This window comes from Tachypleus tridentatus, chromosome 4, assembly GCF_004210375.1.
Source record: "Tachypleus tridentatus isolate NWPU-2018 chromosome 4, ASM421037v1, whole genome shotgun sequence".
Classification (NCBI taxonomy): domain Eukaryota; kingdom Metazoa; phylum Arthropoda; class Merostomata; order Xiphosura; family Limulidae; genus Tachypleus; species Tachypleus tridentatus.
The window spans coordinates 50,533,515-50,558,029 of NC_134828.1; the positions used below are offsets into that span (position 1 = coordinate 50,533,515).

The 24,515-nt window shown below is 33.5% G+C and overlaps 1 protein-coding gene across 1 annotated transcript; it reads left to right on the forward strand.

Moving 5' to 3' along the window:
• The first annotated feature begins 629 nt into the window (after positions 1-629).
• Positions 630-22,851, forward strand: LOC143249110 (uncharacterized). Its single transcript, XM_076498431.1, has 6 exons — positions 630-2,586; positions 7,359-7,491; positions 9,439-9,621; positions 10,113-10,323; positions 16,894-17,026; positions 17,509-22,851. The coding sequence occupies exons 1-6, from the start codon at positions 1,091-1,093 to the stop codon at positions 17,552-17,554; spliced, it is 2,202 nt and encodes a 733-aa protein (XP_076354546.1). The 5' UTR covers positions 630-1,090; the 3' UTR covers positions 17,555-22,851.
• The last annotated feature ends 1,664 nt before the right edge of the window (positions 22,852-24,515 follow it).

The following is a 24,515-nucleotide window of genomic DNA, read 5'->3' on the forward strand; positions in this document are numbered from 1 at the left end:
GATAGCTCTTTCGGGCTTTGATTTGAAAGAAACACGTTGCTTCTTTCCCCGAGAATTAGATATTTAAAAAGAGAAAATTTATTATTTGTTTTTTAATGGAAGCTAAGACTTGATGACTATTTTTACTGTTATTTGTGTTTTAATGGAAGCTAAGTCTTGATGACTATTTTTACTATTATTTGTTATTTTAATGGAAGCTAAGTCTTGATGACTATTTTTACTGTTATTTGTTTTTTAATGGAAGCTAAGTCTTAATGACTATTTTTACTATTATTTGTTATTTTAAAGTGTTTACTGATAATGATATTTGAAAGCTTTTTGGTTTTACATTTCTAGATATTCGAAGTTAGAATAACTAACTTTTATCTCAAATGATCATAGACATACTTTCACAATTTCCAGATTGGTAGCAAAACATGTAACTTCAGTGAAAGTCGCTGCAGGAAAAGACCAAAAGATGTGAAAAGGTACTGAAGAAATATTCGAAAATGTTACGACGTACCTCAATAACGTAAACCTGTTTTATTTATTGCAATTCGGGCACATGCGTTTCTTCACATTTAGCTTCTAAAAATACAAAATATAAATGTCACACACTTGCCTAATGCTTGAAGAGGCATCGATGAAGAGAATCGAGTTATAATACTTTTGTTATTTATTGTTATTATTCCGCTTTGACTGAGCTATCACGCATCATTCGCATCAAATGATTGGCCGGTACTAGCATAAATAATTTCCCTGTAGGACAATATACGTCATTTTACTTTTTATTCTTATTATTACAGGCTTCCCGTTTCCACGTCCTGGTAGGAAGCATACCTCTTCCTTAAAATATGCTGTTTCGGTAAAGTCTATTAGCAAATCGTCGTGTCCTGAATCAGGACTGATATTGATGCAATCAGTGTTGTCTCGGGTATCGATGGATCGCTGCACTAAAAAATGTACCCGACAGGTGTCGAACAATAATTTCTAATGGAATATCTCCGGTGTTAATGGTGTAAATAGTGAATGTGAGTCCGACATACGGGTGGGTCTCAGAAACGCATCGTTGAGCGCAGTGTTGAGTGGTGAAAAGGAAAACAAAAGCGTGATGTTTCGTAGTATATCGACGTCAGCCTTACTTGAGGTTGGCTCCCTGCATTCGCGGTTAGAACACTATAACGAGTTTGGATCGACGGAGCATTTGGCGAGCTTGCTAGAAGCCGGGGGTTCGTATTTGCCAATCAAAACTGTCAGTTGCGATAATTTAACAGACCAACTCAATCCGCTAGACGGCGAGACTTACCAATTGACTAATGCTAAATCACAGCTGGGAACAGTGTTTGAAGAGGAAGTTTATCTCGATAACTTATCACGACAGAGCAGGAAATTTGAAAGTAACCAACTGCTCAATCATTTCTCTACAGCTGAGGATAATGCTAGCTTGGCAAGTTCAGTGCATCACCGATCTGACGAGTCAGGGTATGAAAGTGATGGTATAAAAAGTATTCACGACGAATTTTCGACTGCCGAAAAAATGCAGCCCGACTTTAATATGGGAACAAATATACCCACATCAACTAGTAAAAGTTTAATGCGTATCTTTAGAACAAATGAACAAAATCGTCCTGAATCATCGAAAGAAAACTGCATGTATCGTCTTCGTGAAACATCAGATACTAATCTCCAAATATTTACAGCTATACTTCAGAAATTTAAAAGTCAGAGTTCCATTTCATCTAGTGTCACAAGCGTGGGCCAGATTAGGTCTCGAAGTACGAGCGAAAGCCGGGCCTCGTTCAAATCTGATGGAGACGTTAAAAGTTTTCGGACATCAGGAATTCTATCTCAATTTATCCTGAAAAGTAAGGAAAACACCAGTGTTTCTAAATCTGAAAGAGTAACTGATTCTGTTCATAACGTAACGAATTACACAGAAACAGCCAAAAATGTTACAAAGAAGGAACCAACACGTCTGGGACACTTTAAAGCATGGACTTTGGACCGCAAACTGTTGAGAAACAGATGGAAAAAGCGACACAATCCTGAATCAGAAGACTTTCAGAAGATCGAAAGTATCTCTCCAAAACGAACTAGTATATTTACCTCTTTGTTTTTTGAAACCGCTCAAGAAAAACGTGACAATAGTAATTCAGCGAATACTTCACGTAAGCTTGAAAACAAGGGTAATGCAGAAGAAGAAACAAGCAAATCCAGTTTATGTGGCGATCTAAATTATCAACTAAGACAGAAGAAAGCTGGTCACAAAACTGCTTCTTCCTCTAACGACATTAGGAAGCAGTGGTTACACACTCGTTGGTGTACTGAATCAAAATCAGAAGAGTTCGCGTCCAAAGAATCAGCACTGCACTATGAGGAAAGTTTTAGTTCGAAGCCTGTTTCTTCAGATCCAGACGTAAACTTAGAAAGGCCAGGGAATCAAAGATACAGTGTTTCGGAATATTACATAGAATACAGGACGCTTAAAATTACTTTAGAAAAAGACGAGCAGGGAGAATTAGGAATTTACATCAGAAGAAGGGAAAATGAGGGAGATGCTGCAGGTTATGTCATAGTGGCGCTCGAGAAGGATGGACCAGCGGACAGGTAAGAATGATTTGACCTACTTACTCATTTATATCTACAAGTTTGTGAATTTTGCTTCGAAAGTATCATTTTATGTATAGGCTAGAGATTTGTATGATACGTGATATTTTCATACTGAAGGACCTGTTCTGTGATATATATTAGAGTTCTATTCGATTTTATTCATATGTGTTACTTTATCTTGTGTGTTATCTAAATAATAAAATAAGTAATTTTTCAGGCTTAAAGGTACGTAGATGTATATACCATCATTTCGCATTCTACCTAAAATGTAAATTATATTTCTTTACGTTATACCAATCTAAATTTTTCAAATTTGATAGGATTGTCAACCAAATCTTTTTCACTCTCTGACCTGCACTTGACTTGTTTCCTTACTTTCCTTTAATGGTTGAAAGGAGACTAGACTGGGAAATGCCTTGGTTATTTCTAACAGTGGTTCCTTCCACCGCGCTCCTTTTCTATATGGTAGGCATATTATTATTTTCATGTTGTTTACATAAACAGAATGTATATATACGGTTGTAAATACACTTCATGTAAAAGGGTTTGAACAAACGTATAGAAGAGCTTGTAAATAATAGAGGCAGGCTACTTAATATGTCTGTTGCAAATGAGTGTATGCATATGTTTTGGTAAATGGTACAGGTTTCGTAAATAAAACTAAATGTTTAGAGAAATTTGTAAACAGTATAGTCTAGTTATATTCACGATAACTAACATATTTATAAATATCATCTCTGGCTGAAGGTGGTGGTAACTGAAAATTTTGAAACTGGCGACATTAATATCGAAAGTAGCGCGTTAATTTGCAAACTGAAAATTGAAACCTATTGGCAGACGTCCACCTAACTTGCATATTGCTTCAGCTTCCCGGATATGATTTCTTTAATGCCACTTGTATTGTTCGGGGTTTTAGAACAGAAGGCGTGGTATAAATAGTCATGAACGTTGGCTCAGCACACTTCCTGCCTAGGACTTTACGGTTTTTAATCACAAAGTGTAACATTACACTTTACGTTCAGTTTTGTTTTTCAAACACCTGCCACGCGAACTCTCTACGAGCTACTGGCAAAATAACACAACGCGTGTTTATGCTGTTGTTGCTTAACTTGCTGACAAACTTTGTTTTTTATTTTATAACTAAATAGTATAAAAACTTGGGTAATAACTGTGACATTGGATAAGCTTTATTCATAGGTATCGTCGATTAATATAAAGAATGTTTTTAAATTTAGTATAAACGAAAATTTTAAGATTATTTTATATATTGTCTGACTACTAGCTCAAAAGTTGCAGTAAGTGATGTTGACTTGCTTCATTTCTACTAATCTTTCACTTCGAAATTAGGAATGGGTAACGGAAGTAGCTTTGTGCGGAATTAAACAAAACAAACTTTCTCAAAAAGTTAAATAAAAACTAAAAAATTAACTTCTAAATGTGGACGCTATGCCTGATTATATCATGATAAAAAATATATAAAATCACATATGCTTCAAATTAAAGCAGTGGTTTCTACGTTTTTCACAAACAATACACTAACCCACTCATTTATTTACGTGACACTTCTGCTGCGACGTACACTATTTTTTGTAGAGTTTTTCTTATGTTCTTGATCATTTTTCGTTTAGTGAAACCCTTGTGACACACAGCTTGGAAACCACTCGATGGAGTAACACAACTCTTTCGCTGTAAACGTTACTAAAGACAACATGGAATGTGGATCTGAACTGTCTTTTTAAAAATGTATTAATATTTCGGCACAGTTGAAAATATGAATTATCCCTGAACCAAAGGAAATTGTTTTTATTAAGATCACTTGTACTTTAAATATTGTATAGAATATCAAGTCACACAAATTGCATATGGCAATGAGCTGGCGACACAACAAAGCTCTTTAGGCTTAACGAAAGCTAGATAATCACTCTATTGAATTACTTTCTTCACCACCTAGCAATCCTTTTAATTACGGATATTCAGACTTATATAAAGACACGTATTTGAGACTTACGGTTTGTTTAACATAAATCATTACCCAGGAGGTCCTTACTATAGTGAAGTGGGATACTCAAATCCAAGATGAAATGATTCGATTTTTGTCAAATTTGTAAAACCCAGAAATAATAATTCTACAACAATTTATATCATTTCATATTAGTGCTATAAGTATATTTGTAGATTTTACAATACAATTTAATTAAGGCAGAAAGTGTATTTCTAATTGTTTTTGATGACATCTTTTTTTTAATGATTTTGATCTTGATATGTTAAATACCTTGCTACTTTGTATATGCTCGGACAGCATATATAACTATCGCTTATTACATCCTTGGGTAACTGTCCCTAACTGAGTTATGAAACTGTTAGAAACAACTCTTAACTACGTTTTGGGCGGGCATAGTCTAGTGGTTATTATGCCGGGCTGCGAACCAGAAGGTCTGACGCTAGAGCCGCTAAGCCACTTAACACGCTCCATATTTCAGCGGTAGATGTGTAATTACGATAACAGTCAGCTACGTTACTCAACTCATAACCATTATGGTGGCGTATTCTGCCGAGTATTCATCTTTTCTCTGATCAGTATGTCAGTTAGTTCGTGTATTATGAAGGGTTGAAAATACAAATTACAAAGGCTCAGACTGAAAATATCAATACGATTATGCAAGTTCAATGTTCTACAACCTAGGAACAGACAATATTGCAAATGATTTTTACAAGAAAGGTATACAGTGATACATTACTTCCAAACATTGATAAACGATGATTATATGGTTTTGTAGGTTATTTAAATTCTTTGTTTATGCATCGTGATATGTATAAATATAAAAATCTAAGCTTATGTGCTGAAACAATTTCAGGACTAATTTCTTACCAGAGTGCATCAAAATTTTGAATTTTGTTGTTGAATAAGTTACCAAGTTTTCCACCACTTTTAAAATATATTTGCTTCTTAGTTCTAACATGAAAAGTAAGTAAATAAGTATACGAGTGTCATTCTACCAGAAAAAGTTTAACTACCATTGTGGCAACATGTACAAGTTATAGAGAGAAAGCGCTACTATTACTAAATGTACAGGACGAAATCATACGTAATATATCAGCTTTAATAAATGCTATGTTACTAGCCTTTTGTGCTTCTGAACATATCTGCCTACTACAATATCTCTTAGAAAATATAAAAATCGTTTAGAGATAATAAATGATCAATTAAAAAGTTCCTCTTACTTCTTATGAAGATAATACATGAAGTAAACGAGGAAGCACGTATTATATGGGTACGTTACCCTGTCTTAATTAATTTGAACTATGATGTATTAATCTTGCAAATATACTGCTAAAGTTTATTTTCGCTTCAACTCTTTTTCAATTCAAATTAGTAACTATCTTAACGGAGAGATAGCAGCACTATGTCAAACAATCTTTTTTTTTCTTTCACCTTATTAAAATAGAAACATAAACGTTGGAAATAATTGTAATTTAAATTGACGCAGTATAAGTAGCTAAATGCTTTTCGCCTCTCATATGAGATGAACAAAATGTCTTTTATCTACTGAGTTTTATGTAACAAAAAATATTAATAAATATATTGTATTTTAAACCAACATTTTGTGTTGTGGTAAAACTGCAATTTAAAACAAAAAGTCAGAATAAAGGGACAAACCTTATAAAGATATATCTATTTACCAAAAGATCCAATTTATAAAGAAATACATAATTATGTACTGTTAAAACGATTAAATTAAACAAGACATGATTAAGGCAAATGTGGCTTCTCATTTTTCGTTATAAGAGGAACTGGCCTCATTAAAATACAGAAGAAACCAAATTCTTTCCAAATGTATGTTGTTTAATTTAGTGATATTAACATTGCATTTTGGCTGTCTTTATAGATTGCATGTGTTTATAGCTTGACATTTTATGTAGCTTGGCTCTGTTCATATGGCTGGCCCCTTTATTCTAGCTTGGTTATTGTTTCACTCACGTATAATGTTTTGGTTAGAGACAGATAAAAATTAAACGAGTAAAAATGTAAGAGGGAAAATTTTATGTGCACGTAAATATCATAAATTTAAATTTATTTTGTATATATAATATTTTATCTTAAATTAGTAGGAATTTAGGTTTAAGGCGTTTGACTCTGAACTCAGGGTCAAAGGAAACCTGGGTTGTACGGAAAATGATTCATCTCCAACCATTGTGTATAATATAAAACAGGGTACCATTTTTACACTATAGCTATTATTTTTATTTTTACTCCCTTTTTCTGGACACTGCATTCATTCATTCAAAGAAATGTTCTCAAAGGCTATCCCAAACGTCTGTACATGAAAGCACATTTGTTGGAAATATACAAGTTTGATTTCTGACGAGAAAATCGACGAATATTGCGGTTTGTCATAGGTACTCACCCCCTTCTACTGGACTTTCAACGCTATAATCCGGAGTTCGATTCCTCCCGGTGGATACGGCGGATAGCCAAGTGTGACTTTGCTCTGTGACAAACAATTGTGACTGCTCCCCGTATTCTTGACGAACTGTAATATATAGTGCGTGCTATCTGTCGGATAAACTAATTATACTGTTATTTTTATAATTTTGCGCTGTTTTGGAAAGGTAATGTTTTAAGTCAAAGAAAGTAAGTAAAACTATAACTAAAATGTTATTCAAACTTTTTGTTGTCAAATATACTTAATGTAGCTCATAATTTTCAATGTAAAATACGTACCAAAGTGTATTATAATAACATCTCTTATTTATTTGCTTTGTTCAAGAAGTGGCCAACTACAGAAAGGAGACGAACTTTTGATGATTAACGACAAAACAGTTCAAGGTGTAGACTTGAAAGAAGCACAACGGCTTCTACAAACTTTCGAAACCAGCGTTAATTTGGTAGTGGTAAGAAAAGTAAGTGTATCTAAGCATTACTCGCTTTACTAACCATGCGCGTACACACACACCCAAGGTTGAATACTTTATATTAAAACGATTCTGAATATATAAATCAGAAAGTCGCTGTGAAATGGAATGTATCAGAACTGCATTTTGGCTTTGTTTGATTGTTTCTTAAGTAATATGATTCTACCAATTTTGTGTAGGTCATGTAACAATCCATTTCAGAAGCTACATATTCACAAACCTAGATCATAAAGATGTATACAAATAAAGTATTTAGAGTTTTTTGTTTTTTCTAACAGGAGCATCCCTTCATTTCCTTGTAATTAATATAATTGGAATACAAAGGATGGTGGATAAATTGTAGCACCAGGATCACCCACATGTCTAAGAAAACTATGCAACATAATCGGGAAGGATTTATGTTTGGAAACAAAGCCAATGAGATACGAGTTCACCAAAATAAGATTTTCGGCTATAATTTCTATTCGACAGTTGCATACCTGTTAATGTCTTTAGACATAGTGACTTTGGAGTTCTGTGCAATTGCACATTAAAACATGCACTAAAAGAACATCATTTCTCAAACACCATATTGATTATGGAGAAGTATGCAATGGACCTACTGCAAGCTTATTGTTAAGAAGCATGATCACCAGATAGAGAATGATTGGACGAGGAGATGTGAAAATAACAATGTAATAAACCTTCAAAATAATTTTAATATAACTTATTCGGCCCATGTGTTTTTATGCATATGAAACAAAGAGATTACTTCAATTTCAAAACGGAAATTTCTCAATTAAGAACAAATTATTTTCATGAACTGGTTTAGAACACACTGGCATAATTCGCTGTTTCCTAAAGTTTGGAGAATCTTACAAACAATTAAGGTGACATCCATCATGTTACGTTGAAATTTTTTATGCTATAAAATTAAAATTTCTAGAAACCTAACTTAGGCTACAATAATATTTTAAAGTTCCCAAACTGTGTTGTATAATTTCAACAATTAAAAAAATGTTAACAATTAATCAGTTAAATTTTTCAGGTAAGCAAAAACTTTCTACTAAGTGATACAAGAATGTATTAAAATGTTTTTAGTACTTATCAGTTGGCACTTTTTTGTGGTGATATTATTTAATATTTTATAAAATATAGACTAAAAGTTAGAGAACAATAAAAGTCTAACAGAATGGTATTTGTTCAATGTTTTGAACTGCTACCCCCAAAAAAAATGTCTTGTTAAGTTTTTTTAATAGATGATGTTTATATCAGAAATAAATAATGCTGATGCACATAAATTTATAACGCTTAAAATGTTTAGTTTCGTGGATAATTTGTGGTTCTTGTTTTATTATATCTGTTGAATGGAAGATCAAAGCAAAGGAAGTTACTTTTCAGATAAGTGCCAGTACTGGCAGTTGCAACACTTCTTGATGCCATACAAAATTGGTAAAAAAACCAATAAAACAAAGTGACGTTGTGTAGTTCAAAACATGTTCTAGGTTGCAGCTGCTATTAACTTAAATCTTTAATGTCTTGTGAACAGAGAGAACCGAGACAATTTCTCCAACAGATATGTTCAGTACATATATCACCTACCTGTTGCCATTACTAAATTGTGTTTACTGTATTTCTTTAGACTATTTTAATTTTAACTTCTGATTTAGAGGATTAGGTTGTTAGGATTTTACAATATATTGTTGTTAACATTGAATAATTTTGAACTTTAACTACGATTTAACGAATTATGAACATTCATATTTCTCATCTTAAATCTGTTAAGTACTCCATCAGTGTTAGTGGTTCATCCATCTTGTGATAAGTTGTATGTTTCAAAGCGTTAATACATTCATAGAAATAAAAATTCTGGTTCCACGTCTAGGATGAATAAGTATTTATTGTAATGAAATAAGTACGATAACATTAAAGATGAATAGACCTTAACTATTTTAGGTGAACAAGGAGCCGCATCTGAGTGAAACTTCTTTAGTAAGAAATATAAATAACTACTCGAAGAAGACAAGCCAAAAGCTGGATGTCAACTCAAAGGTGAACAAATACCACAATTCAGAATATGAACGAGAAAACAGAAGGCATTATCCTTTTTTAGAAAAGAGAAAAGAACCAGAGAACAAGGTAAATATGTTTCTATTGATCGTATAAGCATTATTATACAGATGTAGAATACAATATAATGACCTTTTTTTTCGAATTAAAATTATTGACTTACTCTAAATAAAATATTGATTTGAAATTGACATATGAAAAGCGATGTTTTGTGTTCAGATCTGTAGCTAAGTAAAACAAGCTTAAACAAACATTAAAGCGTTATTAAGAATAAGTACACTAATATAAATATAATGAGTATAATGAGTTTTAAGTATAAAACTGAAATGTTACTTTGCCATCCACACTTCACGCTAGTTATTATACAAATTCATAATTTGTCTGTTTTAGCAATCGGAGAACTGATAAATTTTAGCTCAGTTTAAATTTCTGCCTCGATGTTTGTTTTCATTTTGAAAGTAATTCAACTCTTTCCATAACTTTTTACAAAATCATTAGATTAATATGTAAAATACATACAAGTGTCTCTCTCTCATATATATATCCTTCATTTTTCATAGAAACCTGAAAACAGTTTTGACATCTTACCAAGAAGGCCTAATTCTTCTCATTTGTCTGTTTACACAATGACTTTTCAAAAAGGTCCAGGATGTAAGAGTCTTGGATTTAGTATTGTTGGAGGAAAAGATTCACCCAAAGGAGAAATGGGTATATTCGTAAAGACGATCTTTCCAACAGGACAAGCAGCAGAAAATGGAAAGCTGAAGGAAGGTGAGGAAAATAAGATTTCTTAGACTGAAACTTGCTCTGTGCTGGCCCGGCATGGCAAAGTGGGTTAAGGCGTTCGACTCGTAATCTGAGGGTCACGGGTTTGAATCCTCGTTGCACCAAACTTGCTCGCCCTTTCAGCCGTGAGGGCGTTATAATGTTTTGTTCTATCCCACTATTCGTTGGTAAAAGTAGCCAAAGAGTTGGCGGTGGGTGGTGATGACTAGCTGCCTTCCCTCTAGTCTTACACTGCTACATTAGGGAAGGCAGGCGCTGATAGCCCTTGAGTAGCTTTGCGCGAAACTAAAAATAAATGCTCTGCGTTTTTGCTTTAAATATCTAGATTACATGTTTTGAAATCACTTGATTCTTATTCTATTTAAATAGAAATTATTTCTAATTTGTAGCAATTTAAAACCTATTTAAAAATATTGCAATTTTCACAAATATATAGACAAATGGTAACAAAATGCAGACAGTCATAATTATGAGCACATTTAAAGCCTAATAAAACAGTAATGGAATATTACTTTCTCTTATGTAGATAGGTCCCCATCGGTGTGGATTCCTGTATGTGGTGAGGAGATCTCCCAGGGAAGGCTCTGCTCTTTAAGTTTACCTCTAGAATCTAAACATCCACTCACATGTTTGCCAATCCTAACACATCACTTTGGCCTTGAATTTCTGTAGACTGGCAGCCTTGGGGTGGTCTTCCCTCAGGTCAATCAACAGGTCCACTTGGGCTAGGGTAAAACCAAGTACCAGTGTTGGATGTTCTCAACAGGTGCTGTGGACATTGTATCTGATGCTGATGTTTTGGTATAGTGCTCATGAAACCCTGGCATTGCTGCAGTGTCCTTGTTTGGCATTGTAGTGCGTCCCCTTGTAAGGCTCCATGGTGGGTGGGGTCAGTGGGCACTGAAATATTCCTTTTATATTATGGATTCTTCCAAAAAAAATTAACTCGTGAAAAAACAGTCCATAGGTAAACGACTACGTTTTAAAATTCTGAGCAGCAATCTTCACCATCTGTAACACCTGTTGTACCTCTTATCCTACAGCCTCTTTCAGACAAAGCTTTAGGGCATATGTCTCCCTTTTTCATTCAGAAGGGACTAAAGGGACTTGCTGGCTCTCCAAAGTCAGTAAAGGAGCTTCAATCTGGAAACATATTGGTTGAAACATCCACATCCTAACACAGTGAACTCCTCTTGAATTCAAAGGCAATTGGGGATGTACTTATTGAGGTTACCCCTCATGCTACTTTGAATTCATTAGAAGGAGTTATTGTTGAGAGGGATTTGAAGAACATCCCCGAGTCAAGATTCTCACTGGTTTCTTTACCAAAGGAGTTTCTGCAGTGAGGTGTATCTCCACTCGCAAAGATGGAATTATAATGCTGACTAATGTCTTCATTCTGATATTCACATCACCACATCCACCTGCTACCATGATGGCAAGTTATCTTAGTTGCAAGGTATGGCCATACATTCCAAACCCTCTCGGATGTTTCCAGTGTCACCGGTTCGGTCACTCAAAGACGTCATGTTGCGGTTCCTTAACGTGTGCTTGTTGCAGTGGCAAGGACCACGAGGCCAGTGAGTGTGAAATGGACCCTCATTGCGTCAATTGCAATGGCTCTCATCCGTCCTACTTTTGTTCTTGCCCTAAACGGTTGGAAGAAAAAGAGGTGCATTGTTTGAAAACGATTCAAAACATTACTTATGCTGATGCTCAAAAGTTGCTATCGACCACTTTTCTTGGACGTGTGCTGCTACACTTCATTCTACTACTACAGTCTGAGTGCAGGTGCATCTCTCTGTACCTCCAACAGAATCTTTCTCAAACCAAATGAAAAGTCTTTTGACCTCCATTGTTAAAAAGTTGATTAATCAACTTCAACATCCATCTCTGTCCTTAACATACATTCCAGAAAACCCCAAGATCCACTTCCTTTGGTCCTTCGTATGGACATTTCCTTGGGTACTTCTTCTCCCACCCCAAGATGCAAAACGTTCATTCGTTCATGTTCGCAGTCGCTGGAATCCTCTTCCAATAACAAAGACCTGCCCAATCGACCCAGGGCAGGATCCATGGAGGCCAATAAACCTCCCTCGAATAAAGACATTAAATAAAAAAGACGTGATCTTAAGCAAAAGGGCTCTCCACCCAATTCGCCTACACAAATAAAAATGGCCACCTTCATACAATGGAACTGTCGAGGTTTACGTTCTTATCTGGATGACATCAAAGGACTAATTTCTTCCTAGCATGCTGTATGTCTCTCCTTACAAGAAACATTTCTGAAACCTGCCAATACAGTTACCTTTTAGCGGTTCTTTTTGTACAAAGATGACAGGTTGTGTGATGGACGAGTGCATGGAAGGGTGGCACTGTTGGTTGAACAGCATGTGCCCACCCTGTCTTTGCCACTCGACACACCATTGGAAGCCGTAGCCATCTGTGTTTCCTTGGGTCCTACCATCACTGTTTGTTCTCCCTAACTGTTGCATGGAGAGACCTATGATGAATCAGACCTTGATGTTCTCATTGAACAGTTGTTGTCTCCCTTTTTAATCTTGGGGGACTTTAATGGACATCATACCCTCTGGGGAAGTGCTGATATTGATCACAACCTTTCTCTTTTCAATAGTTGTTCTTATACTTATTTTCATGCATCTTGTCAGTCCTTTACTGCTATTGATCTCAGTATTCACTATTCTCCCACTTTTCATGAAGGGTTGACAATAATCGTTGAGGCAGTGACCATTTTTCCTATAATTTTGAGAGAGACTAGCCGTGGACACTGCCATCCAACCCCCATGCCCTGGTGGAAGCTGGATCAAGCAAACTGCCATCTTTCATTACTTTTGCAGAATTTGATCCTGCCATTGTCTGTAAATCATCAATAAACGCTTGTGTGGCAGAAGTAACTGACTGAATTATACAGGCAACTGCTCAATGTATTCCTAAAACCTCGACACGTTTTCCATGATATCCTTGTCTGTGGTGTAATCCTGCCTGCCACATGGACGGAAGACTCAAAATCGGGCCTGGGATACTTTTTGTAGTACCCTATACTCTCGTACCACATTACTTTCCAGCAGAACCGTGCATATGCTCAGTGAGAAAGACGTCAAAGCCAGAACTCTTGGATTAATATCACAACCAGCACATCTACCACCAGTTCCAAAGTCATATGGGACAAGATTCGAAAGGTCAGTGAGCAATATAATTCTGTCCCTTCCTCGTTCTTCTTTTCTGATGGCCAGGAAGTACCTGATACCTGGTGCATCTCCGATACTCCAGGTAAAGGTTTTTGCTGGCTATCTAGCACTTCTGCTTTTTCCTCCATCTTCTTAGCCATCAAGACTCGGGCAGAGTGATCATCTCTTTCCTTCTGAGCTGATTATCTCTATGTCTATAATCGTCTTTTTACACTGGTGGAACTCAAATTGGCTCTTCATCAGTCTGGCAGTACGTCAGTTGGACCTGATGATATACACTATGAAATGCTCTGCTATCTATCTCCTGCTTCTCTTGCTAGTTTTCTGATTATTTTCAATTGGATCTGGCAGTAGAATGTTTATCCTGATGCCTAGCACCGGGCTATTGTCCTACCTTTCTTTTAGCCTGGGAAGGATCCCAAGATTCCTTCAAACTACCATTCCAATTGCTTTGACGAGCTGTCTCTGTGAGACTTTAGAGAGGATGGTTAATGCTCATCTTGTATGGTTCCTCGAATCAAACAACCTCTTCTGCCCACACAGTGTGGATTTCGACCATAGCACTCCACCATGGACCATCACGTTTAACTTGAAACGTCAATGAGAGAAGCCTTTCTCAAACGACAACATCTTGTATCAATATTCTTTGACGTTGGGAAGGCTTATGATACAATATGGAAGTATGGAAGTTTGCGAGACCTCCATTACTATGGGTTACGTGGCCTTTTGCCCATTGTTGTCAATTTTTTAATGGACAGGCGATTCCAAGTTTGTGTTGGTTCGACACTTTCCCGTTCTTTTCTACAGGAACTTAGGATCCTTCAGGGCTGTGTTTTGAGTGTTGCACTTTTCAGTATAATGATTAATCCCATCACTGAACAACTCCGTCTTACTGTTGCAAACGTGTTCTATGTCGACAACTTTCGCATCCCGTGAGTCATTGAACATAAGGTATATTGAGTGGCAGCTACAGACTGCCCTCAATCATTTACTGAAGTGGACCACAGCAAATGGCTTTAACTTCTGTCTCTCTAAAACCGTTTGCATGCACTTTTGCTGCCAATGGGGTATTCACCCTGATCCTAAACTCCATATCAGTGAAATTGTACTGCCTGTGGCCCCTGAGAAAAAGTTCTTGGGGCTTAACTTTGACTACAAGCTAACCTTTATACCACACATAAAGCAGCTATGAGTCAAATGTACAAGAGCACTGAACATCCTCTGTGTACTCTCTTCCACCACTTGGGGAGCAGATCAATGCTCTATGCTAAAGATATATCATACTCTTATTCAACTGAAACTTTAATTTAGTTTTTTAATTTATACATTAGACGTTTTTCTAATGTGATACCCTTTTAAGAATCAAAGTACATCTAGTTCGATTTGAAATTAGAAGATGGCCGTAACGTCAAATAACTCAAAACCGGGACTGGAAAGGCCATCTTCAGGTTACTAACACTGGCGTTTGAATTACCCGTTAGTCATCCTGGCGAGTTATATAATTCAAATTTTGCAACAATCTTAAAACTTTTATTACTTTGCTTCCTGAAAATGGCCATAACATCAAATAACTCGAACCAGGACTGGAAAGGCCAACTTTAACTTACTTGTTATCTTCCTGGCGAGTTAAGATAATTACATTTATGTTACAGAAAGGCCTTTACCACTTGTATTACTGTAGTTTTACTCTTACCGCTGTAGACTAGATGTAAAAATTGGTTTAAATGCTATTTATGTTTTTTTTTCAAATCAAAAACTGAATTTTTTTTTTGTTTTACCTTAATTTCATTTTATGAATTTTACTAATTTTACTTTAATTTTAACTTTTTACCGGGTGTTTGGCGCAGATAGCCTAGTTGCTTTGCGCCATAAAACATCAAACCAACCAACTATAGTTAGGCCTCAATCAAATAATAGTAATCTTTGGTTTAGATTTATTATTTGAATAACTGAAATAGTTGGGAAATTTCAACTCTCCATAATTTGTTTAATATGTAACATCAGTCAGATTTAGTTATACACAGTTTTCTATATATTATTGTGCAGGTGTTCTGTGTGTGATATGACTTGCTTATTAACCAAATATTAACAGGTAATAAGTTATTACTGACCCACTTCAATATGATAATGGCTAGAAACACACATGACACTGTAACTGATCCCCCTCTCCTGGTAGGGGCGAGATTATTTAACTTATTTGCCGGTGTTTGGGTTATTTCTCAGTATTTGAAAGGACAAACAGTCAGGGTTTTGGTTTTTGGAATATAATTCAAGACTGAATGAATAAACAAATTTGTAGGTTTGTTATAGATGAATGAAATCTCAAATGAAAACTTCAAAGGGTGCATCTTGGTGGGAATTCAAGGGACCAAATACCCTTGACAGTTTGCTTTTAAATAATAACAACAAAAGTATTTGAATTGACAGTGTAGTGTTCAACTCATTGCATTAGTTTGGTATCAATATAATTTTACTGACTTCAAACTTTCAACATGTTTAATGAGTAGGGGATATAGTATTTCTTGTCACAACATTATGGAATAAGAATGTTTAATGTACATTGTATCATTAGAGTTAGATTTCCAAATCCAACTGATGTAAATATACAGGCTCTGCAGCTAACGTTGTACGTGCATACAAGAAAACAACAGGAAAATAATGATATACATTATTGGTCCATTCTGAGAAATTTGAACTATACAGGTTGTATCCTGGGGTGTTTTTGTCATAAAATTTAAAATATTTCACCAAAAATTCATTTTTCACTTTTAAAAAACTTGTATCTTTGGACTCTTAGACCTTCAGAATAATGGGCCCTTAGATCATTGGATCATCACCAGAGTTTTAGCAGGAAATAAAAATTCTCTAATTTTTATGTTGATATTTCAAAGAATACTTTCCTTCACATTAAAGCCAAGTTAAGTCACACCAGAATTGAAGGCTGACAGGTAGATGAAATAATAACATATTTAATTTTACTGTGAATAAAGATTAGGTTTATGTTTTCATGGATGTGTCATATTCTCTGCACAACATTTCTAGAACTTGTATTTTTGAAGATACTTTTAAACTTGTGTATTGCATGCCATTATAATCATGGCACTCTGTAAAGCCTCACTGCAGTAAAAACAGAACACACTTACTAAAGAATACTTGATTAATAGTAATGGGTTAATAGTGGAGTGCAGTAATTCTTAAAAAAATAAGAAAATTTCATTCATATACTTCAATTAAATGAATTATATTAAATTAAAACAGCATTATATAAGTTGTATATTGTTATTAAACTCACTGTCTTATGAAATTACACCTGAACATTTGTTGAAATTGTCTTTATTTATTGTAGGAGATGAGATGTTAATGATTAATGACCAATCATTACAAGGCATGTCACATGCTGAAGCTATTGTTGCTTTTAAACAAATTAAACAAGGTGAATTTTTTCTTCAAGTTGGCAGAAGAACTACTTCCCAAAAAGGGTAAGAGTTAATGCTCTTATTTTTAATCAAACAACTATATTTTTACTTCTACTGTTGTTTTTTCAGTACTTAAAATTATTTATTTGGTAAATAAATGCTAACCATGAATTTAATCTTGCCATAAGTTATCCAGTCAAAGTCTCAGGTTTTGTTTTCACTATTGTGTCTTGAGGGGGGGGGGGTCAGAGTGGTTGATTTTATTCTAGCTGTTGTTATCTAGTCAGTGGTGTAATTTATTCTAGAAGCTGTTAGATAATTGTTTTGTGTATGTGTGTTTTTCAAGACTGATGAAAACTTTCTTTCCTGAGATACCTAGTTGTTTTCCTTTGAGTATAAAATTACATTTATATATTTAATAAATTAAAGAGGATTTCGAAGATTGTGGCACTTTTTAAAATTATTGATTTTTTATTTCTTATAGTACTAGTATATTTTTAGTTAAAAGTATATAGTTTTTTCATAAGTATCTTTTTTTTTTGCAGTTTTTATGAATCAAAATCGTGCAGCAATCTTGAGAGCTTTCCTTAACTTAAGCTCAACTGTATAATAATCAGGACTACCTTTCCTCGCCCAAACAGTGTAGTTCAACAATTGGAACAGCTTTTTCTATCCCAAATCCAGTGGTACAACAGTTTGGAGAATCCATTCTAATCCATATTCACTTGTTTGTTTGTAACTCAAACACAGTGGTGTAAAACTATGTTGTCTGAAGGTGGACTTGGAGAAACTTTTCTTACCTAAGTTTAGTGAGCAAGAATCTGGACAGTGTTTCCAACTTGAAACCAAGTTATGCAACAGTTTAGATAGTATTTTATAGTATGAACCTAATGACACAACAATCTAGAAATCTTTCTGATATAAGTATAGATGTTGAACAAACTAGAAAGATTTTACCACTTCAATCTATGTGTTGCATCAATCAAGACAATATTCTGTGATTCTGTCTCAGTTAGCAACTTGCAAGACTTTTCCTAAACTTAAGTACAAGTCAACACAGAATTTCTTTGTCAGATATCCATAAATTTTAACAACATATCTTACCAAACTAAATTAACCAACAACTTTGAAATAATTTTTCGACCAAATTGTATATAAGTACTAACAAATTATCAAAACCCAACCGTATTTAAGCAGTAGTTAGGAAGTCTATCAGACTAAAATAAGATTTTAAATACAAGGCAAAGTTCATGAGGTCCATTCATAAAGTGATAAATTGCAAGTGTTGAGTGGACAGTTTTTATTTAAAACAAGACTTCTTTTTATGAACATTTGAAAATTATGATTTTATGAAGGACAAAATTCATTTTACAAGGAATGTTTGAAAGTTTTTTGTTTAAGATATCTTTTTATATATTGTTTGTTATAAAAATGAACTAACCAAAGTAGAAACAATTTTTTTTATATAAAGTAACCTCTGAAGCTGTCATCTTGATAAAAACTTTCTGTGAAATATGTAGTTCTGTTATATGAAGTGGATTAATTGTTGTTATAATTTTTTTTCAGTTAAGCAAATAGGTTGTGAGTAGGAGAGTGTAATAAAATATTTACTTTTTTTCTGTGAATAAAATAATTTCTCACATTTCTAATTTGGTAAATTCACAAATTACTTTTTCTGATGAACAAGAATATCATAGAATATAATCTACATGAAATATGTATGAACTTAATAAGAGCAGTTGTTAATATCAACTTGTTAATACATGGCCACAAATGTTATGGTGACATGCCTAAGTGTTTTGTATCCACTGTAATCCTGAGATTTTAATGATAAAATTAGAAGTTATTATATTCGAAAGAAAGTAATTTTCACGATATGATTTTCAATAAACTTTAAAATTCTAAAAGTTTATGTATATGAAATGTGTGATGAATAAAAAATAAATATACCTGATACAAGATAAATCATTTAACATTGGTTTAGTGTAAATTATTAATTTATTCTTTATTAATTTTGTTATTGTTGATGTTGAAAAGTAATAGAAAATAATGTATGCATGTAAAAATAATACCATGACTTTAAATTTGAATATATATATTTTTCAGGTATAAACAAGTTTCAAAATAATCCAAAATTAATTAAGAATTTAGTTTTTGTCTTTTTTTTTTATCAATTACTTTTAAATCATGTAATAAATGTGGCAATCATCCATTTGGTATAAAAATATTAATTGTGTTTTAAATAGTGTCATTTATTTTTAATATTTTTTTCTTACAGGATAAAATTTAGTAATCAGTATTTTATTGGTAAAATTATTGTGTATTTGTTATCCAGAACTTTAACATCAGTAATTTTTTGTTGTTGAATTAAAACAACAGTCAGGCTAATCTGTTTTAAAAACTAAAGAGCAATGTTAAATACAAGAGAACTACCAATAACTATGAAACCTATGAGCAAAGCTGTTTTGCATATACCTGCTATAACAAAAGAGATAGACCTGGATTTTGTGCTATTCTTGTCTTGACTTACAGTTTCAAGAGCTTCTGTAAGGTTTATACTTTGAAACAACTTGCAAGGAATATCAGGGACTGTGTTTTCTGAAGTTTATTTAGTGTGTTTCTGGAGTTTTTATATCATGTTTATCACAAAATCTTTTAAAATGTATTTACTATAGTTCTTAATCTTTTTTTTTAAATGTATAAGTACTCACAAATAATCTGTCAAGCAATTTTACTTTTATTATTTCTATTAATATACTTTTAACCTCAGTTCTTACATTATCTTGCATATGTTTTATTGAAGCGTTTTGATTTTATTAAAACAACTTACAGTTTCAGTGAATCATAATTGAAAATTTGTTTCATAGTTAGTGTAGTTATTGTACAGTGTTATAAATCAAGCTTTTAGTTTTGATTTGTAGTTTTACTTGGTTTTATACAAAATACTTAATCCATTTTGGTTTGTTGTTTTTATTTGTGTCAATAGTTTGATTGTAATATAATGATATAATAAAAGTAATTTTACAGTTTTTTTTTTTACTTTTCATATGAATGTCCACCAACCCCAATCTTAACTCAGTATAAGGTTATGGTAGAGCATTGTCACCTGCACTGTCCATTGCTGAACAATTTTCAGTTCCCAGTTGTGATATAAATATCTAAGTTTCTTGTGGTTCAGAAGTAATTTTATATTTGATTCTTCAAGGAGGACAGAGCATAGATAGCCTGATGTGTAGTTTGTGTTAAAACAAATAAACCAGCAAATGCTTAACATTCCACCTGAAGAATAGCACATCACAGTTAAAATAACTCTCAAGATATATATGTGAAATAGTTCTTAAAATCTCTTTTTGTTTTTCTGGTTTTTTGCTTTTTTTACCAGCATAATACGTATTGCAAGTTTCCTTTTAAAGTAACAATAAGAAACTTTAATTGCTGATTTATTATATTTACACAATTACAACAAGGGAAGAATAAAACAATGTTTCAAGAGATGCCACTATTAACAGTTCTCAACAAATGTTTTGGACAGTTCTTTGTCTAAAAAATGGAATTTGGCCTTCAAGACTTGTATGTGGTAGTTGAGAGGTGAAATAGTCAGATGAGTTGATGACCAAAAAATAGCATTAGCAATAGATAAAAGAATGCAGAGATGAATTTGCAGAGGTTTCAAATTCTAGGAGCAATTGTAAGGACATTATCTTGAAAAGAAAAGGCTGCCTATATCCTATGTTTTTCAAACTGTACTGTATCAGACTGCAGTAATGTTATATGACATTTTAATTGTGTACTCTAACATTTTAAAATGTCTTATGTTTCTATAGTCTCTTAATAAAACTGACCTTTAGAATAGGCACTATATAGGGAATAAAAATAGCTTTGCTATTTTAAATGGGGATTGAAATCCTTTTCATATTTTCAGCTTTGTCTTTTGTCATCTAGGGAATAGTGAATAAAATATTATGTAAGCAAATGTTGGAAGATTATACAAGATCAAGTAAGTTGGTCAAATGAGAAAGTAGGATATCAAAAAATTATATGGAAAACATTTAACTAAAAATGTAAAAATAATGATAATGACTTCATCAAATGCATCAAAGATAAGCAAAGTGCTTAGATGGGAGTAAGCTTTCTAGAGAATGATACATAAATACTAATATCTGATGATTATGAGATGGCTGGATTATTTGTTCTTTTTTCTTAAATGTTTACTAATGAATGTTTAAGCAATATTCCTCATTCTAAACAGTTGTCAGGTGGGATCAAGATGATCATATTAATTATGAACTTGTTAAAGAAATTAAGTTTAAGGATGACAATGCTCCTGGTACAAGGGTTTTGCAAGATGTTAAGGACTGGATATGTGAGCTTGTTCCTATTATCTTATCTCTTCTAAGTCCTTTAAAAGTTATCATGTGCCAGGAGATTGGAAGTTGGCTGATGTTACTCTTATTTTTAAGGGAGGTGATAAAAATTGTCCCAGTAAGTATATGTCTATTAGTCTTACATCGGTTGTGGGCAAAGTTTTGAAAAGTCTGATAAAATGTGCTTTACAAAGTCTTTTGACAAAGTTTACTTATTTTTATGATAATCAGCAAGGTTTTATTGGTGGATATCTTGCCTTAGTAATCTTTTGTAGATTTGATACACCTAGATTTTTAGAAAGCATTGACAAAATGCCACATAAAGAACTTTCTAAAAATTATCTCTGTAGATATGAGGGATATGGTGACTTCACTGGATAAAAAAACTAGCTGGATGAAAGAAAGCAGAGATTGTTATAGATAGATTTCAGTCAAACTAAAAAAATATGAAGTGGAATACCTCAAGCCTGAATGTTGGAACCTTTTGGTCTTTTTGATTTGCATTAGTAGACTATTTAAATGTGCTGATGACATTAAAGTATTGGGTGTTGCTAAACATGAGGAGGCTGATGCTGCTGCTTTACAAAAGGATTTGGAGTATTTGGTGAGGTGGGTGAATAAATAATGGGAGGTTGCTTTTTATTAGAATAAACACAAGGTAATGGATGTGAAATATATCACAATTTGAATTATAAGTATAATTTTGGTGGGAATAATCTTAAAATTTAATAAAAGAAAAGTATCTTGGTGTTGTGGTTGATCAGTTTCTTAAGCCATTCAAGATATGTGTTGTTACTAGTAGCATGACAAATAAGTTATAATGTCACTGGTTAGGCCACACTTTGAGTACTTTATTCAGTCTTGGACTCCTTACATTAGACAGAACAATAAATTGTTGAAAAGGGTTCAGAGGAGGACTGCTAGGACAGTACTTGGGATACAAGAACAGATCAATATCCCTGAAAGTGTTTTCTCTTTAAAACAAAAACTTAAGAGAGGATTTGATTGAAAAGTTTTAAGATTAAAAAAAAATTTGACAGTGTTGATACATCATTTTTCATGATTAATGATGAAAATGGTAAGATTAGGAGACACAAATTTGAATTTTGACAGGAAAGTTGCCATCTTCACTTAAGGTGACTTTATTTTTCTAATAGGCTAATGGACTTTTGGAATGGATTACTTTTAGATATTATAGATGCAGTTAATTATGGGAGTTTAAGAGAAAATGTGATAAATATTTGTAGGATAATGGCTGACTTTGAGTATTTTAGTATTTAATTTATTGGATAGGATGGCCTCGATGGATCAAAAGGCCCTTTGGTATCTTTTAGTGTTTTAGTTAAATAAGTTTAAATCAATAATCTCAATGTGGTTGTTAACAGTATAAGTCTTTAAGAGGAGATTTGTTCAAAATGCTGAGTGTTTATTTGAAACTGGTCTTCTGAGAGCTTAAAATAATGTTAATATAGAAAATCAAAGTATTTGTAGATCTCACACAGAAAATAAAACTTTTTTTTATTAATTTGATTTTGTTGTTTTGGATAGAAAGTTACACTATTCCTCATGTGTGCTCTCCTAACAATGGGCATCAAACCCAATTTTTAGTGTTATAAGCTCTCAGTCTTACTGCTGCTGAATCATTGGTGGCTGTAGTTTCCGTATGTGTAGGTGAAATATTAGTATTATTGTTAAAAAATATAACAAAAAAGGACACTAATCCTTTTATATCAGTAATAGAATCTTCATTAATGACATTAGTAAATTGTTTAGTGTGCCCTAAAATTCAATTGTTATAAAATGTGTTTATAATCACGTAACAAAATATCATATGATCAATAATTTGACTATGCTCAAGAACAGTAAAATCTTGATAATGACTGCGACTCTAAACGATAGAAAAATAATAAATGGAATTCACTGTTAATTATTTTCTGTTTTATTCAAGTAATTGATAGCTGGCATTAAATACATTAACTGGAACTCAATTTTGCGATGTGTACACAAAAACATAGTGCACCCGTCGTGGAAGCGTTTAAGTGAATGCTAATCCTAGTATTAACTGGTAAAAAATAGTCTAAGGGAGTTAGTTGTTGGTGGTGATGGTCTTTACGTTGCCTATTTCCTAATCTATCGTTTCAGAATTGGGAACGGCTATCACAGATAACCCTCTTGTTGCTTTGCACGAAATTTAATAAACAAATATGATCCCACTATTCGTTGGTAAAAGAGCTGGTGATGGGTGGTGATGACTAGCTGCCTTCCATCTAGTCTTACACTACTAAATTAGGGACGGCTAGTGCAGATAGCCCTTGAGTAGCTTTGCGCGAAATTAAAAAAAACAACACACACTTAAGTGCTGATTATTGTTTGTTGTTAAACATAAAAGGAAGTTTAGAGTGATCAGCTTTCAAATTTACATCTGAACCATCGAGAATGGGACCATAAGTGCTAAAAATGTATTTAGTAAAATATTAATGATACAAAAGCACATGCGAGTAAATCAATTCACCAATACAATGTAAGTTACAGTCATAACTGAAGAATGAAACAAAAGCGAAATAATTAAAATAAAGTTATGACAAAAGGAAACTGAATTTAAAACACTATGGCAAATGTGACAAGTACAATATATTGGTAAAATAATGCAAGAAAACAAGAAAGAGTTGAATTTGCTGCTAGAATGTCAAGACAAAATTAAATTAAAACTTTCACAGATTTCAGCGGTGAACTTAGAGATTTACCGCTTGATTAATAAACTCACTCTGTCATTTTGTACCTTCACCTGGCTCAGACAATTATATGAAGGGTGAACTTGGAAAAGTGACACTTCTTCGTAGACATAGCTCAGATGACACCTGTATTAGTTTATGTTCTGAGTTTCTTCATGTAGTATTCCCATTAAAATGTTGGTAGTTTTGTGTAACTTCTTCCTCATCATGCAGGTGAATGTCGCTGTTGAGTTTAATAACATAAGTGGCATCCTCTTGAACTGGTAGCATTTGTCTGGTGTCACAAAGGCTGTCTTCTCTTCAGATTCTGTCTCCATCGGAATCTACCAAAATCCTTTACTGTTTTATACATTTTGGAAAAAAAAACTCTGTTCTGTCTAGTTTTGCCATGATAGCGTCTGGAATGTCAATATGTTCAGAATAAAACTTCATCACAAGGTTCAGCTTCCAGAAATC